The 23,467-nt window shown below is 35.8% G+C and overlaps 1 protein-coding gene and 1 long non-coding RNA gene across 14 annotated transcripts in view; one reads left to right on the top strand and one right to left on the bottom strand.

Annotated features, from left to right (window-relative positions):
• Positions 1–33: 33 nt before the first annotated feature.
• Positions 34–20,352, top strand: LOC112971880. Its single transcript, XR_003255491.1, has 3 exons — positions 34–342; positions 11,785–11,921; positions 14,845–20,352. It is a non-coding gene; the product is annotated as an uncharacterized LOC112971880 (long non-coding RNA).
• Positions 1,117–23,467, bottom strand: part of SYNJ1 (synaptojanin 1) — a 68,743-nt gene continuing 46,392 nt past the window's right edge. For 7 of the 13 annotated variants that reach the window (XM_026077731.1, XM_026077732.1, XM_026077738.1 and 4 more), the window contains 9 exons: positions 22,159–22,365; positions 21,016–21,144; positions 20,359–20,397; positions 14,827–14,874; positions 13,057–13,095; positions 12,891–12,961; positions 9,797–9,905; positions 8,783–9,006; positions 1,117–4,261 (listed from right to left, as the gene is read on the bottom strand). In XM_026077731.1, the coding sequence (XP_025933516.1) occupies positions 3,407–4,261; positions 8,783–9,006; positions 9,797–9,905; positions 12,891–12,961; positions 13,057–13,095; positions 14,827–14,874; positions 20,359–20,397; positions 21,016–21,144; positions 22,159–22,365 (1,721 nt within the window). In that variant the 3' untranslated portion in view covers positions 1,117–3,406. The remainder of the gene's footprint in view (positions 4,262–8,782; positions 9,007–9,796; positions 9,906–12,890; positions 12,962–13,056; positions 13,096–14,826; positions 14,875–20,358; positions 20,398–21,015; positions 21,145–22,158; positions 22,366–23,467) is intronic. The other 6 variants (XM_026077737.1, XM_026077744.1, XM_026077733.1 and 3 more) reach the window with 5 other exon arrangements.

Raw genomic sequence — 23,467 nt, 5'->3', positions numbered from 1 at the left:
TTGTCACCAGGGACTCTTAAAGGGACAGCGCCCTGCCTGGCGGCACGGGGAGCCTGCGGCTGCTGGGAATCCTCACAACCCAGAGGGAAGTGGGAGACTCGTCCCTCACGCGCAGCTCTCGCATGGCAGAAGCTCAGCCAGGAATAAGACTTCTAGCAGGGGTGACGGGCTTGAATTATTAGCCCTTCGAGCTAGCAAACCTGGACCCCCGTCGTTTAAGCAGCCTGGAAAGACGCGTCTAGAGCGATGCCTGCGTCTGAGCACCAGTTGTGCGTTTCGGCCCGAAGCGCACCATGTAGCCGTGTTCAGTACCACGCAGCGGAGGGTACATAGTAGAAATGGGTAAGTCAAAACTGTGGATTTTTCACCACGCTCTTTCCTGGCAGCGTTTGGCCAAGGACACATCAGTGCTCCACTGCTGGAGCGGGACACAGCTGAAAACGTCCATACCAAATTGCGCGGCGGCCCGAGCGCACTGGTGGCGAGAGGCTGACCTGGGGAGAAGAGCTGTTGCCACAACAGAAACAAACCCCGGCTTCTCTGTCACAGCATCACCTGTAAAAGCTCGTGAGCATAAGAATCTCAGGTGCAGCGTGTTTTTAAAGACTACTACTATCCATGAAATAGATACGGGCAAGTTATTTGTTCAAATTAAATAGTTAAGTAGAAGGAGGAGTGGACGTGACAACAAATACAGGAATGACCATGGCCTCATTCAAAAGCCAGGCAGTGAATTACCAGTGAATTGGCCCTGTGTGCTCTTGCAGCCTGGCAGTTTTGCAGAGAACTACAGTGTGTCTCATCTGTGGATAACATCACTGCCTTTGCGTTTGGAGGCTTATCTAGTAGCTAGGGTGTCTCCAAGAACAGCGAGGTTGGGAACTGTTTGCATCTCTGCTGCACGCTTCCCAGTGACTACGGCCAAGAGCCTGCATGCCTCTGTTCCCCGAGTCCTCAAAGTCCTCTGGAGTTAACTCTAGTCTAGAGACATCTAGTCCATATCTAGCTCTGGGTATCTAGAGCTACCTCTAGAGTGATCTCTACTTCACAGAGATTATGGTGAGCAATGAAAAAGGGCCCCAGGGAAGTACCTAAGAAAGAGAGAAATGGTAAGTTCTCAAGGGCAGGTATATTTATTTCATTAATACAACACCGCCTTCCACAGGGTATATATGGAATGTTGTACGCCATGATTTTCAATACTGCAGTTTTGTAAAGTATACAGTCATAAATATCGTGTGCCACAAGCTACAGAATTGTTACATTTAACAGAGCAATTTACCACAGGGAACACAGAATTCATGAAAATGTGTTGAGCATTTCTAATTGTACTTCTTAGTATTTTTCAGAGCTTATGCTAGTAATTATTTTTGTTAATACACATTACAGTGGTTAGCTATATATATACACACTACATTTTTGGAGCATTTTTTGTGATCTTTGCAGTACTTTGCTGTCAAACTCCATAATCCTGTAAAGTGTAGAGGTGCTGTATACCAGGTACATTTTAGACAATAGTTTTTAATCACTGTAATTAAATATTCAACAAAGAACATATTTATCACATAACTCCCACTAGCAAAAAGCTCCCAAAATAAAATTCTTTTGCTAATGTAAGAATATACCAAAACACCAATCACACAGATGTTAATAGCAACAGTTTAAAACAACTTAATCACATACTGAAGCACAAAGATTATAGTGCCACTGCTGTTTAAAATGTCCAAATACTGTTTAATGACTGGAACAGAAAAAAGCACAATATAAAACTCACTATAGTAACTTCCCTATCCAACTGCAGCTCGTGGCTAACCATATACTGTTAAAGGAAGAGTGGATTATTTTATAAATAATGTTTTGATAGCATTTGAGAATTTAAAAAAGTACTGTCATCATGTATTTTGCTACTATAAATATAAAGCGCGTATGTTGTGTTTCAGTCACAACTTCTGCAGAATCAGTACAGTTTGTTTGCAAGTAAGCCACTGAGTGTATGCATTTGCAGTCCCCCAAGAGATGACAACACTGTGATGCACTCAGCTTTTGATGAAAGTACACAACTGCATATGTAAGTTATGTCCTAAGATACTGTGAATTGTAAAGAGAACTGCAGGTTTTTTTAGCATATGTAAACAGAGCTAAGGAAATCAATTAAATTGCCTCAAGATAACAAAATATCACATTTATGTAATTTAATGTGTACTTCAGAAAACCATAAAAGCAGAAACAGTTGCATCTTTGTAGTATAATATGTAGAAATGTCACTCAGCCTTCAACGCAACGCAGCACCACATGTAGGTTGTTACTGCCTCTGGGGAACGAAGGGTCACTGACTTAGCTTAACCACAGAAGTGACAGAATGATACTGTTCAACTCGGAGGACTGCTGTTCTCCTGTTTTCTTTGAAGGCAAGATTTGAAGATACAGCAGTAAGCCTAGTAGACATGGGGCAGACAGCCCAAACATACAAGATGACTTTCTCCATCTTCTGATGTTGTAACAATACTGCTGATTCCCTCACCGAGGTCTTTCAACAAGACAAGAAAGCCCTTCTAACATGCAAAACAAGAGTGGGACCAACCAACTGCAATACGTTGTCTGCAACTGGTAAAACCTGCTTTATATATCAAAGCACAAGGGGAATTTTTTCTAGAGGTCAAGGGAACACTTGTATCAGTTGTTTCTAATTTATGGAAAAAATCTTTAAAACAGTAATGAATAAATGAATGAGATGGAAGAATTTATTCTGAATTAATGCTAGTGAATGTGTGTCACAATAATATTTAAAAGCTGAAATGTATCGACACAGAAAATTAAAGTCAAATATTGAATATATTAATACACAAACTTGTATTTTGAAACTAAACTATTTTTGTTGTGCCTCGAATTCAAATATAAACCTTACAAATCTCCATAGCCTCTGTTATAAATTAAACAACTTCTAAACAATACTTGTCAACATTCAAATCTGAATAGACTTTGGCAGCTCTTTGGTAAATACTTATAAATATCAATTAACAAAATAGTAAAAAGGGAGTGGGAAGTCTACCAGGAGGGAGCCTCATTTTTTAAATTCCTCAAAGGAGAACAGAAGTGAAAGAGCTCCCTAAGCAAAAACTATTTCCAAGATTGGTATATTTTATTGAGATTAGTAGTTTTTCCTTCTTTTTTTCTATCCATTCAAATACTATTACATCTGGATTTCAATAAATTTCAGACAATTTTTTTGTGCTCTACCATATATACATATTCAAAATTTATACACAAACAATAGTGGCTGTTTATGAGTAGAGTTAAGTTTCAGTGCATTTGACAATTAGTTATTGCACACAGAATAATCTCAAATGCCCAATTATCCTACCGGATAAATGTAGCAACAAATATAACCTCTTATATTTTTGAACATCTATCTTTCTGTAAAATCTTGTGTCGGTGACACCTTAGGTGCCGAAGAAGTGAAAGGATCTGCAGGGGATCTGTTGCTGGTTATTCTTGATGGCATAGGAGGTGCAGGTGGTCTTCTCGCTGGCATTGTATAGAAGCAATCAGTAGAACTTTTATTCCAGTCATTATCAAAGTTAAAGTCTGAGCCAAGAAAAGTATTTTGTTCAGTGCCCAGCAAATCTGGAGATCCAGCTGACTTCCTGGAACTGATTTGCTTAAAATCTGGAACACTTTTAGATGGCTTTAGCTTTGCATTGAAATTCTCCTCCTCCTCCTCAAACGTTACCCATCCTTTTGGCTGTACATTTTTTTCCATGAAAGACCTACTTTGCAAGCAAAAATTGTTTTCAAATACATCAACAGAAAATACAGGCTTGCTTGTATTACAAGTGGGGGGATTTAGAGAGGGGAAAGGATTGCAAGCGGTGTGTCCTTCTAGTAAATGTGAAGTTATTTCAGATTCTTGGGTTTCTGTTCTAAATGGGTTTCCAGCATTAAGAATTCTTTCAGTGAACGGATTTGTGCAGTTCAGTCCAGTAACAAATGGATTTGGAGAGCTGTGTGTATGTTCCTGGGATTTGTTAAAGGTTGGAATAGGAGGCATTGCTGGCATGCAATTTATAGTATTCAAAGTATCAGCATTTCTTTGTGTTGCAGAAGGCAACTGTATCAACTCCTTTTGGTTTAAAGTTGGAACAGGTGATGTTCGAACAGATGTCTGCATCTTTGACACAAGCAGCTTAAATGACAAATCTTCAAAGGGGTCACTGTTTAACTGTGTTTCAAGCTTAGTGCCATAGGTTCCATTTCTTTTAATCTGGAAAGAAAGAAAGATGCTTAGTAAGCATGTGGCTATTTTTTTAAGATTCTTAATAACTCCCCATTTCTCACTGTTCTATGAGAGGAAAAGCAGCTCTTAGTCTTAACCTGAAACTTCAGTACAACTTGGTTGTAACTTGCACAATGCACTTGTAGTAAAACAGTTGCTTCTTTTCTGGAAAAAATTAACCCTTAACTTCTTTGCTGAAGAAAAACGTATTAGTTGTTAAATGCAACTTTCCTCTTTATTGGTCGATGCAACTTGAATCTACTTCATGCAACTCAGAATTCTAGTTACAAGCACATACAACATATCTGAAAATCTTTAAGAAACTTGGATAATTATGCTGCATTCTAAACAACTGATAACCGAGCACAGATAAAGAGTAAAAAGCTCTAGTTTCACTGTTTGAGATTTTATAAGACTGATGTTACAAGCAATTTTTAAGCATCACAATGAAAGGAAAAATTAGTGTTATTAGTATATGCAATTTAGGCATTTTTACGTAGACATATGCATTTGTAGGTATCTTCTGTGTTTCTTGACACATGAAGCTGCAATCATCAGCTTTGAGGATGTGGCTTTTTTTAAAAATAAATTATATTTTAAAATGGCAAGTTATCATTGTTTAGAATACCACCAAATGGAGAAAACACCGTTTTCTCCATGCAACTTCCTCATCTTTTAAAAACAAAATATTACTGTTTTCATAAATTTCTTCAAATAACAATGCAACTTTTATACCTTGCTGCAACTGATCAAAGAGGATGAATATCCACATTTGTTCAAGTAATCATACTGATGGAACAGAGTTTGAATTTCCACCTTATTAAACTAATGCAAAGCAATTAAACTTAAAATAGCTATTATTTTAAATTTCACAAACAAATCCCTCATTTTAATGCACCGCTTCAATACACCCAAATATTTTGGATTTTTAGCATGAAAAACATGCCAACTAATGTTTTGCTGAACTGTGATGCTAGCTAAAACTATTAACTAAAGTACAATATTATGATAGTTTACCCTCAGTCTTTAAACATCTTGTTTTTACTGCATTTACTGTGAATAGTTTAGAGCACGTCTCTACATATCCACTTACTACTTACATGCTTTAAAGACACTCAGGCCTAATAAAAGTATTGGAAGTTTTTCCCAATGTACCTATCCCAGCAGTTTTTTTTAATTGCAGTTGTAGTCTGAGTGGGTTGGTAGTAGGAACAAAGTAGGCTGCATTTGCTCTGGAGGTCTTGTCAGAACGACAGTGTCAGTCGCACGCATCCCTGGTGCTACTGTGTCAGAGAGCTTCTAACACAGATGAGGCCTAATATTACCAAATCATAAATATAAAAATGCGTATATTGAACTATTCTATATATATAATAGGTGTTTTGGAAAATAATATTAAAAGAAAGGTATCAAGTAACTACAGGGGAAATGTAAAAAACTGGACTGTAGCATGAACATATATCAAATGTAACTTGGCACAAGCTTTTAAAGTCTTATCTTCATTAATCAAGTAATCAAAAAGTACAGAATTCCAAAGTAATTATGAATCCCAACTGCTCTTTAATTAAAAGTAAAAATTTGGTCTGAAAAGATCCTGGAACCAAATGCTTTTAAATTGTCCAAAGTATAATGGCTTCTTACGTGTAAAAAAACAGTATATTTTACTTTGGGTAAAAGTAACTTCTTTATTCTTTGAGAAGGGTGAAACATGGGCTTTATTCTGAAAAAATTTCAAGAGTGCAAATGCACCAGGATTCATTTGTATTAAGGAGATGTTAATTCCAACACCTACTCATTTTTTCCAAATAGACTCAGATCAGCAGATTCAGCAACGACTAAACAACATATGTAAGATTCCAATTGTTTCATAAAAGATGATGAAGCAAAATATTTGTTACGGTGCTAGTAAATACAATTAACAGTATCAATTTTTATTGCATTATGAAAAGAAAAAAGCAAACTATGGTATGATAGTCAATTCATTAATGTGGACAGGTGATTTTGATGTGGATGAGACTGCAGATGTATGAAAACAAGATTCATACATCTTTACTGCTTGAATAGATGGAGACCACATACAAGATTGGTAAATAGTCAGATACCTGTTACCCTGATGGTTGCTCCTGCTTGTGAGAGAGAAACAGACATCAAAGGAAAGAAAATTAGGAAGAAAATCCAAGTAACAAATCAACCTCATGTTAAAAATATTTTAAGCTCTAACAAAAACATTTTTGGGGATATGAATACAAAGCAAAAATATTTATTATGCAACACACGCTATAATAAGTTTTAAATAACTGTTGCATTCTACTGCAAGATTTTATAAGCTTTACCTTTAAGAATCAACAAAACACCTCAGGCCAATTCTAATGCTATTTTTACACTGACGTTCATTGGGCAGATGACTTGTGCTTGTTTTTGAAGACTGATTCTAAGAATTTGTCTATGTAATTCTAACCATCCATTAATAGAAAAGCACTGTGGCCCTTATTCTGGGAACTGTGTTGGTACAGTCACCCATGTGCAGTAATAGTTTCAACCTGAAAAGCTGTAAGATTTCTCTATCAAAAAACAAATTCCCCTTAATTTACAATAAACAAAAATCTCCCCATTTACAGTTATTACTTTGCTTTTTTAATTGCTTTGTAATCTACAAAGTCCTGAATATTCACACTGTGTACCATGAATTATTTTTATAAGGAAAGATTTAGGTTCTTAAATATCACAGTCAAGCTTTGAATCAAAGGATGGGCTTAGAATCCATTAACTCTCAAAAGATTTTTTATTTCTTTAAAGGCCTCTTCTCAGAAAACTTCATATTTACAAATGGTAGTCAAGAAATGAATGAAAAATGATTTAACTGAACTCTGAAAAAAGGAAATAAAACCCCCTAAGTTGGAGACAATAAGTGAAGCTCAAAGTAGGCCTTATTTTTCTTTCTTGTGAATGCACAGCCTGTGTTAATTAAAGAAATGTGATTACAGAGAAAAGGATAGCTACTTTTAAAGTAACTGTTTTAGATATTGTTAACAAAATAGCCACAGCATTATGCAGATCAGAAAACCTGTTTAAAATGTTTTCAGGATATTTTTGATTGCTGTGTATACACACAGATAAATGTAATTATCATAATAATTTTCAAAGAATAGTCTGCACCTCTTTCACAAACCCATCCATGCTTAAACTACATTTAAAAGGTATGAGACTTTCAAAAGTGACACAATGCAATCTGTTTCTACTTAGAAAACTAGTACATTCTCCAGTACCTTGTGCCTCCATATGTATTCTCTACTGGCAACACTTCCTACTCTTTAACAAACTGCAGTCCTGATATTCTATCTGTATATTCAAAAAAATCCTCCTTTTTTTGTCCTAAGTTTCAAAATGAAGAAAGTTAACATGCAAAGAGAGAGGATCAGCAGGAAAAAAGGAAAAGCTTTTAAAGATTTTCTACAAGAATTCAAAATCCTCAACTCACTGAGGACTGAATTTGGCTGCTTCAGTGTGGTACAAAATAGATACTCACTAACTGCTTCAGTGAAAGTGCACTTAAGATACAGAGGTAAGATAAAATCTGAAATACTGACGTAAAACCTATGTAGTCGTAAATACCCATATCTGAGCATATGTTAAAAAAAAAAAAAAACAGAAAACAAAAAAAATCAAAAAAAACAAATTCACTCTTCGTATAAAGTTGACACAAATCTATCAGTTTCAATGAATTTGCACTTTTATTCAAATAGTAAATAATCAATACTGTAAAAACTAGAAGCACTGGCCTTTAGTGAAGAGATTTAACCCTATATATATATAAAGTACACTGAAAACCTACTTCTGCATTTTTTAAACAGTAGCAAAGAACTATGGGTTTCCTTAAAAAATGTTTGTTTTTTGTTTGAAAACAACACTTCAAATGGTCCCACAGCACAGAATATCAATGTTACCATATTACATTTTCAGATTATTTTGGTATGTTTTATACTTTAATTGACACTGGGGAGCAGAGAGGATAAGTGTACTTCTCTTATGTAAGGAATCAGTATTGTCATCCTTCAATGAATTATCATCAACATAAAGCACCACATACTCTTTCATGAGTTCTATAAAGCTTACTTGATGATCACCTTGACCTCTGTTAGATAGTTGCTACAAAGCGTAATTTATGCATTTGTGTTACACAGACTTAAATTATTTAGATTGTGTATTTTTCTGTACAAAGTTGTCAAATGACCACATAATTGTAAGAACAAGTTGTCCATAAGTTCTAAATCTGTCATAACAAATCTTAAGTTAAATGTTTAGTACTTAAGATACTAGTTATTCATGGACAATGTAAAATTGATTTAGTATTATCTTATTAGAGCCTGCTGACCATTGGATCCAATCTTTCAACTTTTATTTTTGTTTATTTGTTTGCTTTAGGGGTTTCTCACACATCTATGGCATTCAGTATAAGTTGTGTTAATTTACATAAAGAAACAACATATATAAACAAGCTTTTTTACTCACTTGCTGCTGTGAAGGAACAGATTCAGAAGGCAAACTGTGAGATGATCTGCTACGAGGAGGTGGTTGGGGGGGAGCTTCCAGACTATGTGGGGTACTTGTCTGAGATGGATGTGATGACACAGGGATCAGAGGCTCTTGCATCTTTAGGGCAGGCAGTGGCTGAGTGGTGGGTTGAGAAGGTCCAGCAGCCTGAGGCTTTAGTGGTTCAGGAAGTAATGGTGAACCTGCAAATATATTTTCAGAGCTTTTTGTTGCAAAGAATTATAATGAAACCTTAAGAGGGGTATGAATGAGAATATGTGGGTGTGGAAGCATCAGACAGAACTGCAGAAGGAGGACTGTAAGAATGGCAAGTATTCATGGCAACTAGATTAGTAAGTCATCAAAATCCCATCATCCCATCATATCTACATTAAAAATGACTATTATAGATACAGTAGAGATTACTACAGATAAAGAAAGAAAACTAGCATTCAAGCGATTCTGAAATGTACTTCAGTTGTATTTAAATGTATTTTGGAAGTCACTATTATAAAGTGTATATTTTGAAATTAATACACTGAAAAAAACACTTTATCTCTAGTTTAGGAAGTGCCTTTGAAAGTCAAACATAAACACTATTCCAAATATCATGATTATGGAGTGACCACCATGAAGAACGATCCAATGATCAACATCTATGATATGACACACCAATATGCCTAGACCAGAACTCAGCAATCTGATCAAGCAGTTTCTCTTAATGGAGTGAAATTCATGGGCCTAGATCTCCTCTGACTGCTGCCTATTTATTGTGTAACGGTTTATGGTACTGGCTGATAATCTACATTAATGGAAATTGCCAAGTGTTACTACATTGAAGAACCTTCATTTCCAGTGAAATATGAAGCCATCTGCAGTTGAAGAAAAAACATTCAAAGCAGATATAGTACCTCTTGACTGTATAGTGACAGCCTAACTATATATAACTGTTATGTTGCATATTATTTATACTTCAGAAGAAATAAAACTTACCCCTTGGTGGTTCAGCAGGTTTGGCCTGAGTTTCAGATGCTGGTCTTCCCCCAGAGGGACGGACATGGCTTTGTGGAGCACTAATAACTCCAGCTCGAGGTGGAACAGTCTGAAATAGTCATTGGTAAAAAGAAAGCATTTTAATTCTACTTTGAATCTATTGCCATCTATTGCTAAATGACTTGGGGCAATTAGGACTCTGAAAAACAAACTTTGATAACAGTTACTAAGCTAATTTTTAATGCATATATAAAAACAAAGAGTATATTCACAAAACATTATTCAAAGCAGATAATTTTTACAACTGACTTCAACTTTATATTTACCAGTGCAGAGACTTGAACCCAAATATTTCAGAAATTACAACATTTATTATTTTGCCAGAATTAGTAAGTGAATTAGACCTAAGTCTGTGAATTGTGTTAAGCAACAAAAACCAACAATGTTAATTCGGGATGGAAAAGACCTAATAAGAATGCACTGATGAACTACTGTCAATCTAAACTGTAGATACTGTCTAATTTTTAGACTGTAATTATACCCTGCCATTTGCAAGCAGCAGCTACATTAAGTTTTATACATCAGAGATCCAAGATATGCATAAAAGACCATGCTTATTTATTTTTTCTAACACTCATGTTTACATTTCAGAAAAAAAGAATGATCATGAGGCAAGATAATGTTTGTAAAATTGGTTTCCTCTAAAATTTTGTCCTTGATCTACCCCTGTTTATTAACATTCCTACAAATTTTGAATAAGAATGGATGTCCTAAAAATGGTTTTCAAAGCAAACCTTATTACACAATTCTCCACACAAACATGACTGAAAAACAAACAACCCCCCCACTCCATAACAAATATCATCCTTGATCTTACTTTTACTAGATGTATGAACTGTATAATGTCTGATTCATTAGGTTTGGTTGAATCCATTTACAACTTGCTAAATGCTTTAAACTACCTAAACCTCTGAAATATCTCTTCCTTTTGATTGCCAAGATGCATGTGGTCATTCCTTTTCTTTTGAATGTTGAGAAAGTAGACAAAAGTATGGTGGGATTAAATCCCAAAATGTATACAAAAAAAATACTTCCATACAATATTAACCAAAATGGAACAGAAACAAAGGTTAAAATGATCCTCAGAGGCACTTTGTGGGAAGCACAGCACTCTGTGGTTACTGTCCCTGGTCCTGAAAGTCTTCTAAATTCAATGCCATCCGAAAAAAAAACAGAAAAACAGGAATCTCAGTTTGGAAATCTGAAGGAGAGTCAAGCTAAGGCCTGAAAAAACAAGCAGATTTCATGAAATGTTTTTTTCAGACCCTCTAATTGATACTGCTTTTTTAGAAAATCTTAACATTTGAAGAGGAAGAGATGTGGTCAGCTTTGTCTTAACAAGTTACACTGGCAATTGCAGAAGTGTGGCCCTTCCTAGAAACTGGCCAGCAGCTCTAACTTTAGCCAGCCTGGGCATTGAGAAGCACAGTGCAAGAGAACAGCGTTGTTTTTTTCTGTCTTATGAATAATCTGCATTTAAGCCATTCCAAGATACTGGTTTAGTCTTTTCTATATGCCAGATGATTTTATTGAATCATTTTGATGATTCAAATGCTGAGTGGGTTCCAAGTTACAGAAAAGAGAGGTAGATGGTGGTAAGTAACAGATTCTTACACTGTATACCGTGTTCTCTTTATCCAAATTTGAGAACAGTGCCTGTTGCATTTCTGGGAAAATAATGAAGTGCAAAGATGATTATAAAATCACATCAAGGACCACTCACTGCAAGAATCAATCTATTTGAGAAAAATGAATCAACAGAGAGTGAATCTGATAGTAGTTTTCAACAGTAGTTTTCAATCATTTCAATATTTTACAATACTACAAGAGAAATAGCAAGAGTAGCAGAGTACAGCTCCTTTAAGTTTTGTAAGAACTCTGATATCTCTGCACAGTTGACAATGTTCTTTTGTTTCTTGTTCTTTTAGAAGGTGGTGAAGGATTCTACATCCTTTTGGATCCTTGTGCTCTCCATCCTGCCAGTGTCATTGTGAACACCAGACCAAAGGGAAGAGCCAAATGCCTTAGAGAAGGAAAATAAAGTTCTCCAATTGCCAAGAAATTGGTAAGAAGTCACTTAAAAATTAAAATAAATTCACCAAATTTTGCTGCTTTTTAGTCTCTAAAACATCCAAGGATAAAGATGTATTATTTAAGTCAAAAAGTCCAGATCTGCCACAACAGAGGGAACAATGTAGGCACAGACACTGTGGTTGATGTAGATATAGAAAGTGAAGTTTTTTATGCTGCTGCAAAAATTCTCTCTAAAATATACTGCAAAGTCTAAACAATTATCAACAAACAATACTCTTTCTTAGTAATTATTTAAAAAGACCCACAGCTGTTGAAACACTTTCTTCCTCCCCAGTGCAAGTCTCCTACTTGCTGCTGTTAAGCAAAATAAGGTAGATTGTCTTCCATCTCTTGATTTCTTTTTTTAGGGAAGTATTCAAGCTTCCATAAATCCTTCATACAGTTCCTTCGGTTGGTTTCATAAATGCAAAATAAAATGCAGAACTAGGATTTGTGCATAGTTGAATGTTTCACTTTTTCATGATGAACTTTATCAAAATTGATTGATTAAAATAAGGTACAAAATCCCATTACACATCAAGAAATCAATATATAATATATCAACTGCCTGAGAGCAATCAACTACTCTCAGGATATACAATTCAGCATAGCAGATAATACATGTTATCATTCCAAATCAGCATGTGTTCAACAGGAACAAAACCCACAAAGAATAAGCACAGCTTTGCACTTGTGCAGTTCTTTGAACGTAGTATTATTTGGGAGCCTATGCAATGATTATATAGAGTGCAAAACAATAAAGCCAGGTTTTGTATATATACTGGAGTATTTTCAGTGAAAAGACAACAAGAATTGTGGAAGAAATTAACTCACATATGCTGTAAAATGACTAATCAATTTTGCAGTTTTCTTATGCCTGTTATAACTTACAAAAACCCACAATCACTATAATAAAATACAGAAATTTAGGAGGAAAATTATTTTAAGATAGAATACCTACTGGTCTGGTTGTGCTATATCCAGCAGTTCCTGCACTTGAAAATCCAGTTGAAGGTGGAGGCTGACTACGAGCTGTAACAAAGATATTGGAGATGGCTGACTTAGAACATATGTCAAAAATCAACTTTTCTATATTATTATTATTACAAAGCATGTACCTGTATTACCTAAATTATCTTTTCTTTGTGTTCCAGGACTTTTTTGTGCTTTGAGCATGGAAAAAAAAATCAGATTATCTTTGTTAGATCAGCTACAGACTGATATTATATAGTAATGATACATTATCGCTAATGGAAATGGGAGCAAAAAGACATCATTAGTGACTTTTTAAAAGTTGTTACAGATTAAAGTCCACTCATAAGCTGAACTGTTACATTAGCACACTCTTGTCCCATGGTAAATGTGAAGTAATTTGACCCTTCTAATTACGAATTAGTATTTGTTGCAAGCTGAAGATACCCACGTGTACAGGTACCCTGTTTTCTGAACATTTCTAGAAGAAGTTGTTTTCTTTTGTGGTATATTCTTCAGATATTCTAACAGCAATCTTTAAAACAAAGAAATCTGATATAACATGCTGATTCAAAAGAAATCAGGTGATCAGTATAGTGCACCTGTAACTATACATAGTTTAGCAATCTACAGGGTCTATACCAAAGTTCCTGCACCTACTTTCCTTGTTTATGGGACAAATGCATTATAGTACCAACCTCAGCATTTACATGCTGATGCTGATGACAAACCTTGTATGCACCATTCATGTCGTGAAGTGCAAGATATGAAAAAGGTACCTTTATTTCAGACAAGTGCAAAATTTTTAACAAGCAAAAGAGTTTGGGGTTTCTGGCTTGTATTTCTGCTGTCTATGCATGAGGAAGGTAACATCAGCACTTCTGTTACAGTAACTGAAGGAATACTCTGTGGTACCTAAGAGACTTGGTTTACCAAATCAGCTCCCACTTGTCAGACAACGGTGCCTTATTAGAACTGGATACAGTTTCTGGGTACAGTTCTCAGTAGATGCAACTTGTACCCTGAGCAACCTGCTCTAGTTCACCCTGCTTGGAGCATGGGGGTTGGACTAGATGACCTCCAGAGGTCCCTTCCAACCTCAACTTTTCTGTGAAAATAATCATTTTGTCAATTTAGAAAAAATGAACCAGCAATATAGCCAGAATGAATTATAACTACATGGGAGATCATTTTGATGGTATAACTGTAACTATATCAGGACTTTCACTGCTATACCTATGTTTGCTGCAAAGGGTCATATTCCTGAGGGGAGGGGGAGAAACCCCAAAACACAGCTCTGCTGGCATGGGTAAAATGGGACCCATTCAGGACTACATGCTGGCTCCAGCCAGGATAACATAAGAGAAATGCTTCTCATAAATGTATGTCCCATACATTTAGGCAATCAAAATACATACACTGTGCTCTTTAAGAAGAGCTAAAATACTAAATTATAGGCTAAATTATTTTAACGGAAATTTCTTCCCCCAGAATATATGAACATAGGTAGTTCTTTATGAAAAATCAGGCTTCCTAGATTTCTGATTTATAGTTACAGATGTATTATTTGTTCCAGTAGTCAGCAAAAGTCATCCAAATTTAGCAAATGGAGGGACTGGACTTAAAAAAAAGCAAAAAAGCACTACATCTTTCTCTGACATTCAGCCTTGAAAATATTCTTCCTGATTAGTGCAATCTAAGTTTTCAGTTCATTTTTCACAGATGAACACTGCCTTCTATAACACGTCACATCATCATTGAAAAGCAGCAAGCAACTTGCCTGTCTGAAAACTGTTTAATAAAAGAAAAAAGATCCTATACAATAAATGCCTTAATGAATCTGCCTTTAATATCACAAGGATGATAATATTACTCAGCTATTAAATTAAAAATCCATTTCTAGAATACAAAAATTGTTATGTTACCTTCTATTTCTCTCCTAGCTACCCCAGGACTGGGAGGAGCTCCAAGACCTTTTCAGAGAAAGAAGAGAAGCTGTACATTGCATAAGAAAAGCAGTAGATTGAGAAAGTAAAAACAGAACAGGCACTGCCACAAGCCAGCTTTACATAATTTAAAAATGGCCTAGCTAGATTGTAGCTACTTGTAGGAGATAACTGTTTGCAGCAGCATAAGGAAACCAGACTGATATGAAAGAGAGATCAACAAGTAAGCTCATGTTTAGAAACATGCTATTACTTCAATTTTACATTACAGTTGAAAGAGAATTTACTTTTTTACCCCAAGCTTTTGTAAATCCAGAATGTCGGTCTTGAAACTTTTCTAAAACAGAGTGCATATCTATACTCAAACACTTGAAAATAACCATGTGCATCAGTTACACCCTGCAACATTAAGACTGCTTCCTGTAATTCAGAAGGTCTCTGGGGGATACTATGTAGTATGTTTCTGCCAAGACCACATTTGAATAAGCAAATTTATGGAATAAATAAGTTTGCCACTTTATATAACGTATTGTATCCTGCAGAAATGTATCATTAAGTTATCTCCAAGCAGCACTTTGTACTTGGGAAAGCTGTTTCAACTGGTGCAGAGAATGCCTGCACTAAACTGTTGCAGTTCAGATTGAGAGAAAGAAGATTTTCAATCATGCATAAGCATGCTGAATTATTTGGATTCTGCAATATGATCAAGCATATATGGGGTCCATAAAATTGTATGGTAAAAAACATGGCAGGGCAGAGATAACACCAGATGGTATGCAAGGAAAAATCCTTAAGGCATGCGTAGAGGAATAAGTAACAGTAACATCCAGCAACTCTGGAGTGGCTTGGGTATAGATGAGGGAAAGGGAACTAGTGTTCAAGAAGCCTACCTTAAAATCAACTTTTGCTTAGTGATGACACAGCCTCATGCTTTCTCATCATGTGCCAATGTGTGGTATCTGCTCAGGAGCTTTCTATCATCTGGAAAGAGTGCTGTGAATTTTGTCAGATATGGGTGGAGGTGTCACTCAGTAGGAACAGTGAAGGTTGCAGATGAGGCTGGTAGATAACTATCTCCAGAGATGTCAAATCTCTGGTTTTGCTGAACATCTGGTTCAGAGATTTTAAATACAGGCACACGTTATATATTCTGGATGGGTCGAGGCTCTGCCAATTAACCTTAGATTTCCATTGCAAAAGTTTCTGACAATGAACTTCTTTGTTTGAAAGAGAAGCAGCACTGAAGAAGGATCAACAGATAATGTTTGTAAGGAGGGGGCACAGGAGAGCACTTTCTGAGGACACTTCACTGCTTTCAAGTACTAGCTCTGCCCTTCTCCTATGCAACCTAGAGGAATCCTGGGGGAGAACAGAAAGTGGTAACCCACAGGCTACGAGAAGCCTATCAACTGGAGGAAATAAAGGGAGGGAGAGAGCAGCTCAAAACCCTCACTTCATCTCATCAGGTGCAAGACACCGTTGAACCCTCTCTGCGTACAGAGGCCTAAAGCTATTTGTTCATCTCAGAGTATTAACGGAAATGGATGCAACACAACTTCTTTAGGAGCAGGGAACTAGCCTGTTCATCTCATGGATCTTGTGCACTCTCCCCTCTCAAAGCTTACCTCAGCCCATACTTTGAATAGGTATTTTCAGGATGATTTCATGTTTTATGCAAGATGATTAATAAAGTCAACTCCTTTCAAGAGAAGGGAGGGAGAGAACCTCTTTGACCATAACATATAGCCATGTTCTTGTGTTGGTACACCACACAGAGGAAGACTTCTGGGCATAAGGATTTAAAAACCTTTTGTGAATTAAAAGATACTCATTATATGAGGGAGAAATGGCATATACTGGGAACCTCCAGATCAAATACCCCAAATCTCACTTATTAATAACACTATGGTGATAAAGCAAAATTATTGTCCTGCGATAATACTATCACAGTTGGCATTATAAGAGGATTTTCATCTTAAGGACAGTGAAAAACATACATCTGCACCTGAAACACATTTTCTGGGTATAATTTTTAACTGTTACTGTAATCTGCATAAGGCTTGAAAGTTCTATTGCAGTTTGAAACAGTGTTTTGCAGATGAAGATATCACATATTTGTTTTACAAAAGGACTGTTTTAAGGAAAGGAGTTAGATTTATACAGAAACAAATCTGTGCCTTATGCCCTGAAATCTTTTAGACAGAACTGCATGTTCTGTAAAGATTACATTTACACATTAGCTTAATTGAAAATAAAGCAACTCCAGCTTCTCATAAAGTATGTACATACATGCGCATGTGTATTATATATATATTTCTGAAATCTAGGCCATTTGCCTACATTTGAAGACTTGAATTTACTGATTTTAGTATTAAGACTTCTTGTTTCTTCTGTTACTGAAAATTCCTTCTTCAGCAAGAGATGAAGAAAGGTGTTCTTCCCCAGAGATTTTTACAAAAAAAAAACCTTTTTCAAAATGACAGCCATGTCCTACTGTACCCAAACAACCTGAACACTGCTCTGTAAAAAAAACTATGAGGTAAAAAAAAAAAAGATATTGAATTTTTCTTGAAAGGTTGTGTGTGACTATAAATATCAATGCACGCATATGAGTAATAGCTCTTTGGGTGCATGTATTTTCATAGCTTAACAAACTTGCATTTTTTGAATATCAGCCTTAAAACTCTATTTCCTRGGCTGCTTATATTTATTTGGAAGATAATTACAGTAAAAATGTAATGCATTTCACCCTAATTATTGCATATACTGAAAATACTATGCATTCTCTCAATCTTAACTCCAATTTTAACAATTTAAACTGACAATAAAGGACAACTATAAGCCTCTCCTACATTAAGGAAAAGTCTGACTAATATTATTAAAGGGGAGAAAAAGTAGTAAATTTTTAACTTTGAGTAACTGACAATTAATAGCCATTACATTTTTTAATATTCTGTAAGAAGTTACCCTTCATGATGTATAAAAGAACATTTTGGGTAATCACAGTGCAAAATCTTGATTTTGAATGATAAACAATCGAGAGCTTATAAGATACTTAGTGGAAATCTTTTGTATTAATAGACAAAAACTCTGCACTTTGCAAACCTTTGCAAAGAGCATATAGCCTTGTTTCCATCATTCCTTGAATTCTGAGCTACTCCTGATGTAAAATAGGACCAAAAACTACTAAAAAAACCCTACTAAAAACTACTAAAACTTAGATGTTCAAGTCCCGCTCCCATCTTCAAAGCATACTGAGCCATGAGAGGAAATGTCATGTACATTGAAGAGAGTGAAGCACTCAAAATAAAAGGTTAGAACACATGGGCAAAAATAAAAATGTAACATTTAGAATGCTCAACATTTAAAGGCATGATCAATGTCACTTTGCATGTGTTACAGAAGTCATGCATGGGTATTGTCACTGTATTCCAGGTAAGAGAAAGACAGATGCAATTTACCCAAGCATAACAACACATTATCACATTAATACTGCTTCCAGTGCTGCACTAGCTTGCTCAGAGCTAAGTTCAGGTACCACTGAAAAGCAAAGCCTTATGCCTTATAAATGTATTCTATGAGTGGAAAATGAAGAGATTAGAAAAAAAGGGGTGAGCTTTAGGTCAGAATAATAACTGAAAAAAATATATTACAATCTCTTCTACAAGATTGCATAAAAAGCCAGTTAGACTTCTTTATACAAAGCTATGTCAGGAAAGAGAGTAAAAAGGCGGCTAGTCTTTGCACAATTGAGACTGAAACTAAGCAAACAAGATTGTGTCAGTGCATATAAAATTATATAGGACTGGTAGTGCAATGAATTGAAACTCACATATCTTGTCCGTTGTGTATAAACTGGCTATTTTCTAAAACAGAAGTATTTTGAATAATTTGAAATACTTCAAACAGCTACAGGTTATTATGCCAAAAGCTGGACTGTGAATAACTCTTTCATTAGCTTTCTGCATACTCATCTGATCATTCTTCAATGCTCCATACTCAAAAAAAAAAATATCCAGAGACAAGTGCCAATTACATAGCTATAAATTTATTGTACATATACACATACTGCAGAGGTCTGCGTACCTGCATATGTAATTCAGCAGAATCAAATTCCATGCAGAAGCACTTATACTTCTCATATTTATCTAACCTGCTCCACTTGTCCAAAGTCTATTTTCTAAGGGCTATTTATAAGACTCCTTAAAGTTCCTGAACAGTTTCCAAAAGATGAAAAAAAAGAAATCAGTTTCAAGAGAATATTTCTTCTCCTCTTAGTTGTATCTAAGAGCTATGCACATCACTGGTCCAACAGTGGAATAAGTAGCTCATGTTTATATATTATGTAAAATACTTGACTCATTTTCTGAGATTGAGAAAATAATGCTAAATTTTTCAGCAAAACCCCAGCTTTTCCTGCCAACTGAGTGGCAATCTCTGAAAAGCCATTAAGAAAGTATTCCAGAACCACTAACTAGTCTCACTCCATCCCACGTCTTAATGAGCTGACCTAAGTCCAAACAGGACAGCTCATTTATGTAACATTGTGACCAAAAGGGACAAAGACTGGTTTCAAAAAGGAGCATTTCTCAGAGTAGGAGATTCATTATAACAAGCAAAACCAGACCAAGCTGGAAAAAATACAACAACTTTCCTGAAGGGCTGATAAGGCCTCAGCATTACCAAAAGGGAAGGAATTAGATAAGGGAGAACATATTTTATGACTTTGTTACTTAGTAAAGACTTGCAGTTCTTGAATGCCTTTAAAGTAAATGAATAAATTCCTTTGCTAAATTTGTGCTTCTTAGTTTCCTGCATTCTGAAGAGCTTAAGCTAGAAGCTTAGACTAGATAGGCATGACTCAGGGTGGGGGGAAAAAGGACAACTGAAAACTCACTCTCTTACACACTGCTTCCAGGAACTACAAAAGATGTTTCATGTCCCCAGGAAGGGCTGAGGGGCACATTTTAGAGAGTCAGAAATAGAACGCAAACTACCCAGACACCAGTGTTGAGCTTAGAAACGTGCAGAGCTCAGTGATGTGGAGCGCTCTGTTAACTGATGATCATCCAGGGGAAACGGGGCCAGACTATGGCAGTAGTTTCAACCTGAACAATTAACGGATAATCACTGCAAGTAGCTACAATCACAATTCATTTTACAATTCTCCTTATGGAGTGGGGGGAAAAAAGCTAGCCTTTCCACAGTTAAAGACAAGACCGCTTTCACAGAAAAGTTTGTTGAGTATACTTTGACCAGGAAAAAATAATAAAAGCCTGGAACAAGTTTAATCTACCTGACTACAACGTACCAACTCCTGGAAGAAATATCTTTTCACTAGAAGTCAAATGTAATTAAGAAGGGGACACAAACTCTGAGAAGAAAATTACCTTTATCTTTAAGAATTACTGATTTTTATACTTTGGACATCATCATATTAAATATTATCGCGATGGACCACCATAGTAATTGTTCTACGTAGTCATATTTGAAAACAATTAAAATCATTACCTCCAAATTCTTTTCTAGCAGGTGCAGGACTCCTACCGCCTTACAGTATTTAAGAAATGAATGCAGCAATAATGAAAAATATCAGTACAGTAAGAGGGAAGAAAAAGAATGAGAAAGTTAAAAATGACAAGGGTCAGTTTGTTACTAACTACATTGCCCATATGCTTCTGAACATCCAGTTTCTGTTAGTGCTCAATTGTTTACATTTTCAGATGATCCAGATGAACTCTACATTAAAAATTTGGATGTAATAAAATGCATATATACTGATGCCCAAACAGAAGGAATATAAATCAATGAACACAAAAGATTATTTATCTTTTATTTAAAAAAGTAAAATGCTATAAATAATAAAAATGTTAATTAAACACTGCTGTAGAAAGCTCATATTCCTAAACCGTGAAAATAAGTTTATAAAAATTAATAACTTATTCATTAAACAAAGGTGATAATACCTAAATATTGCTGAAAAATGCTGATATTTCACGTTATAATTTTGCTATTAAATGTACCTAATAAACATTTTAGAGAAAAACAGGTATGTTCCACTGAACCCCAAACCTCAAAACCAACAATACGTAGTTAGAACTTCAATGCTTATCTCACAGACGTGAATCAAAATATTCCTGACCTCCTAATATACTTTCACTGCATTACCTGATGGTGGAGGTGGCCTCTGTGGTGGAGCAGGGCGTGCGGGAGGAGCAATGGGGCGAGGTGGAGGAGGACGCTTAGGCTCCAAGCTCTGAGAAGATTCTTTCTGCTGGGTACCAAGCTGAAATTCAGCTGGAGAACCGGACAGAAACCAATGCAACAATTAATCACTTTGACATCCTAATCACATAAAAGCTTTTCTAAGAGCAAGTTATTTGCCCAGAGAGCGTGGTCAGTCCCCAGCACCGGAAACCATACTGTGGCTCTACAGAAGTAGAATCAAGTTTCTGAGAGATGGAAAACAAGGAGAATCAATGGTAAAACAAGCCTATTTCCTAAATTAAGACTTTTGTCTCATAATGTTTAACCAGTACATGCTTTTCATGGAATCCTGAATATTCTTATAAATGGCAGAGTTCCAAATTTTGATTTGCACCCTAACCTGTGAACTAACTACTCAGGAATAAAATGTTACAAGGGGAATTCTGATGGCACTTTAGCCAGCAGTTTCCATAAAACTACTCCAAATTACGTTGAAATAAACTATTTCAGAAGCCATTCAAAACACTGTAATTCCTTATGTCCATTTTGTCACTAAAATGGAGTTGTTTTTAAACAGAAGCTTTTGTATTATACACTCAATTTACAAATCTGTTGATTATGATTTACATATTATAGTTTATAGGAGCATTAATTGAAATGGGATGTATCTGAAGAGTATAACTGAAGTGACCTGGGATTACACTGATACATCAGATTTCTTCAAAAGTGATTTGAAACAAATCAACTTAGAAAGCCTAGTAATTACATAATTTTTTGAGGTGACTCTTTCAAGATGTAATGCCAAAGAACTAGAGCAAGTGAGGTAATTTGTAGCAGTGCAAACCAGTGGACAGAGTAGTAAGACAGACTCAGGAAACGTGGCTCTTTCACTGCCCACTAGGAAAGCTGAGACACAAATAACGAAGTGATTTGCCCAAGACCACCTATCTGTAAAATACTAGATAATGACAAGGATAGCCTTTTTTATTAATAGATCTAAAAGCACAATTAAAAATACTCTACAAGGTAGTGTTCTGCCACTGGGCCAGACTGCTGCCAAATTGTCCCACTTCCTCTATTAATATTTTATAATGTAATACACACTGTGTGTGGAAACAGGTGGTCCAGGGGTTTTTGTTGGTGCGCGGCTCGGTCTCACTGGGAGGGTAGGTCCATCTGACAGTGTAGGGGATTGACAGGGACTGGAACGTGGTGAAGAGCTTGGGGAGGTTCCAAGACCAGAGCTTGAAGTTGGCTGTAGATGCTGAGGAAGGATTTCTTCTACTTCAGCACTATAGTCATCAATGTCACCTAAATATCAAACCGAAAAGAAAAAAAGTATATAAAATAAAGGAAGATTTAGTTAATCATTTATTTTAAAAAGTGGGGGAAGTATAAACTGATTCTAGGCATGGGATTTTCTGCAGAAAGCCCTCCTACAAACCGTAAGTTCCAAAGAATTAGTTCAACCACTGTTTGATTCTTGCATCAAAAGATTACAAAGACTGCAGATGTATTTGAACCAGTTGAAAATGCTCCAAATGCACCAGAGAGAAAATGCCATGGTGTGTTTTTCCTACACAACTAGTGTAGGACTACAGTATAGTTATGGCACATACTTGGGTAGTGCCCATGCCATATAGCTTCATTAATACTGTGAACCAAGTTTTGGAGATTAAACATAATCAAACCATCCTACTTTGCTGCATTCATTAATGTCTGACTGCAGCGTAGAATACCCTTAGCAAAAATGCTAATCCTTAATTTGCTATAAAGGCTACCTTCTCTGATAGGCACCAGGAGAGACAAAGTTGCCTCTCATATCTCTTGTCCTCCCTCAAATGTACCACAAAGGCACAAATACAACTAATTTTAGCAACAAACTTAAGCTACCCTAAACTTGTTTGCCACAGAAGGCCGTGACTCCAAAAATGTTTTCACAAGATACATTAGTCATGCCCCAAACTAAATATGAAAATAATTTATACAGTCACATCTTTTCYTTTCATGGCAAAACAGTTAACCATGTTCCTTCCTTCAACTGTAATAAGACTTTGGGGATTTCTCCACAATTCTTTTAGCTAAACAAAACAAATATCTATACCAAAAACCACCTAGTCTCTGCTTTGCCATTATATATAGCTGCCATCTCTTTTTTTCTTGTAACTTATGCAGAGTAATGTTTGATACTAAGGATCTCAGGTAAAAACATATGAGCTACTCAAACCTCAAAAACCACAGACATAATGAATACGCTAGAAAGTATATCTGTTCAAGAAATGAAAAAAACTGTAAAATATATAAGAAAATACAAAAAAAAAAAACAAACAAGAAGTGTCAGCAGGTAAGGTGTAGGGTTTTTTTGGCTGTAGTTAGAAAAACAGTTCAGTTTTACTTCCCTAGGACATAAGAG

The sequence above is a fragment of the Apteryx rowi genome, unplaced genomic scaffold (genome assembly GCF_003343035.1).
Source record: "Apteryx rowi isolate R43461 unplaced genomic scaffold, aptRow1 scaffold_46, whole genome shotgun sequence".
In the NCBI taxonomy this organism is placed as follows: Eukaryota; Metazoa; Chordata; class Aves; order Apterygiformes; family Apterygidae; genus Apteryx; species Apteryx rowi.
Note: the sequence above shows the minus strand (reverse complement) of the source record. Positions and strands in the feature narration are given on the sequence as shown.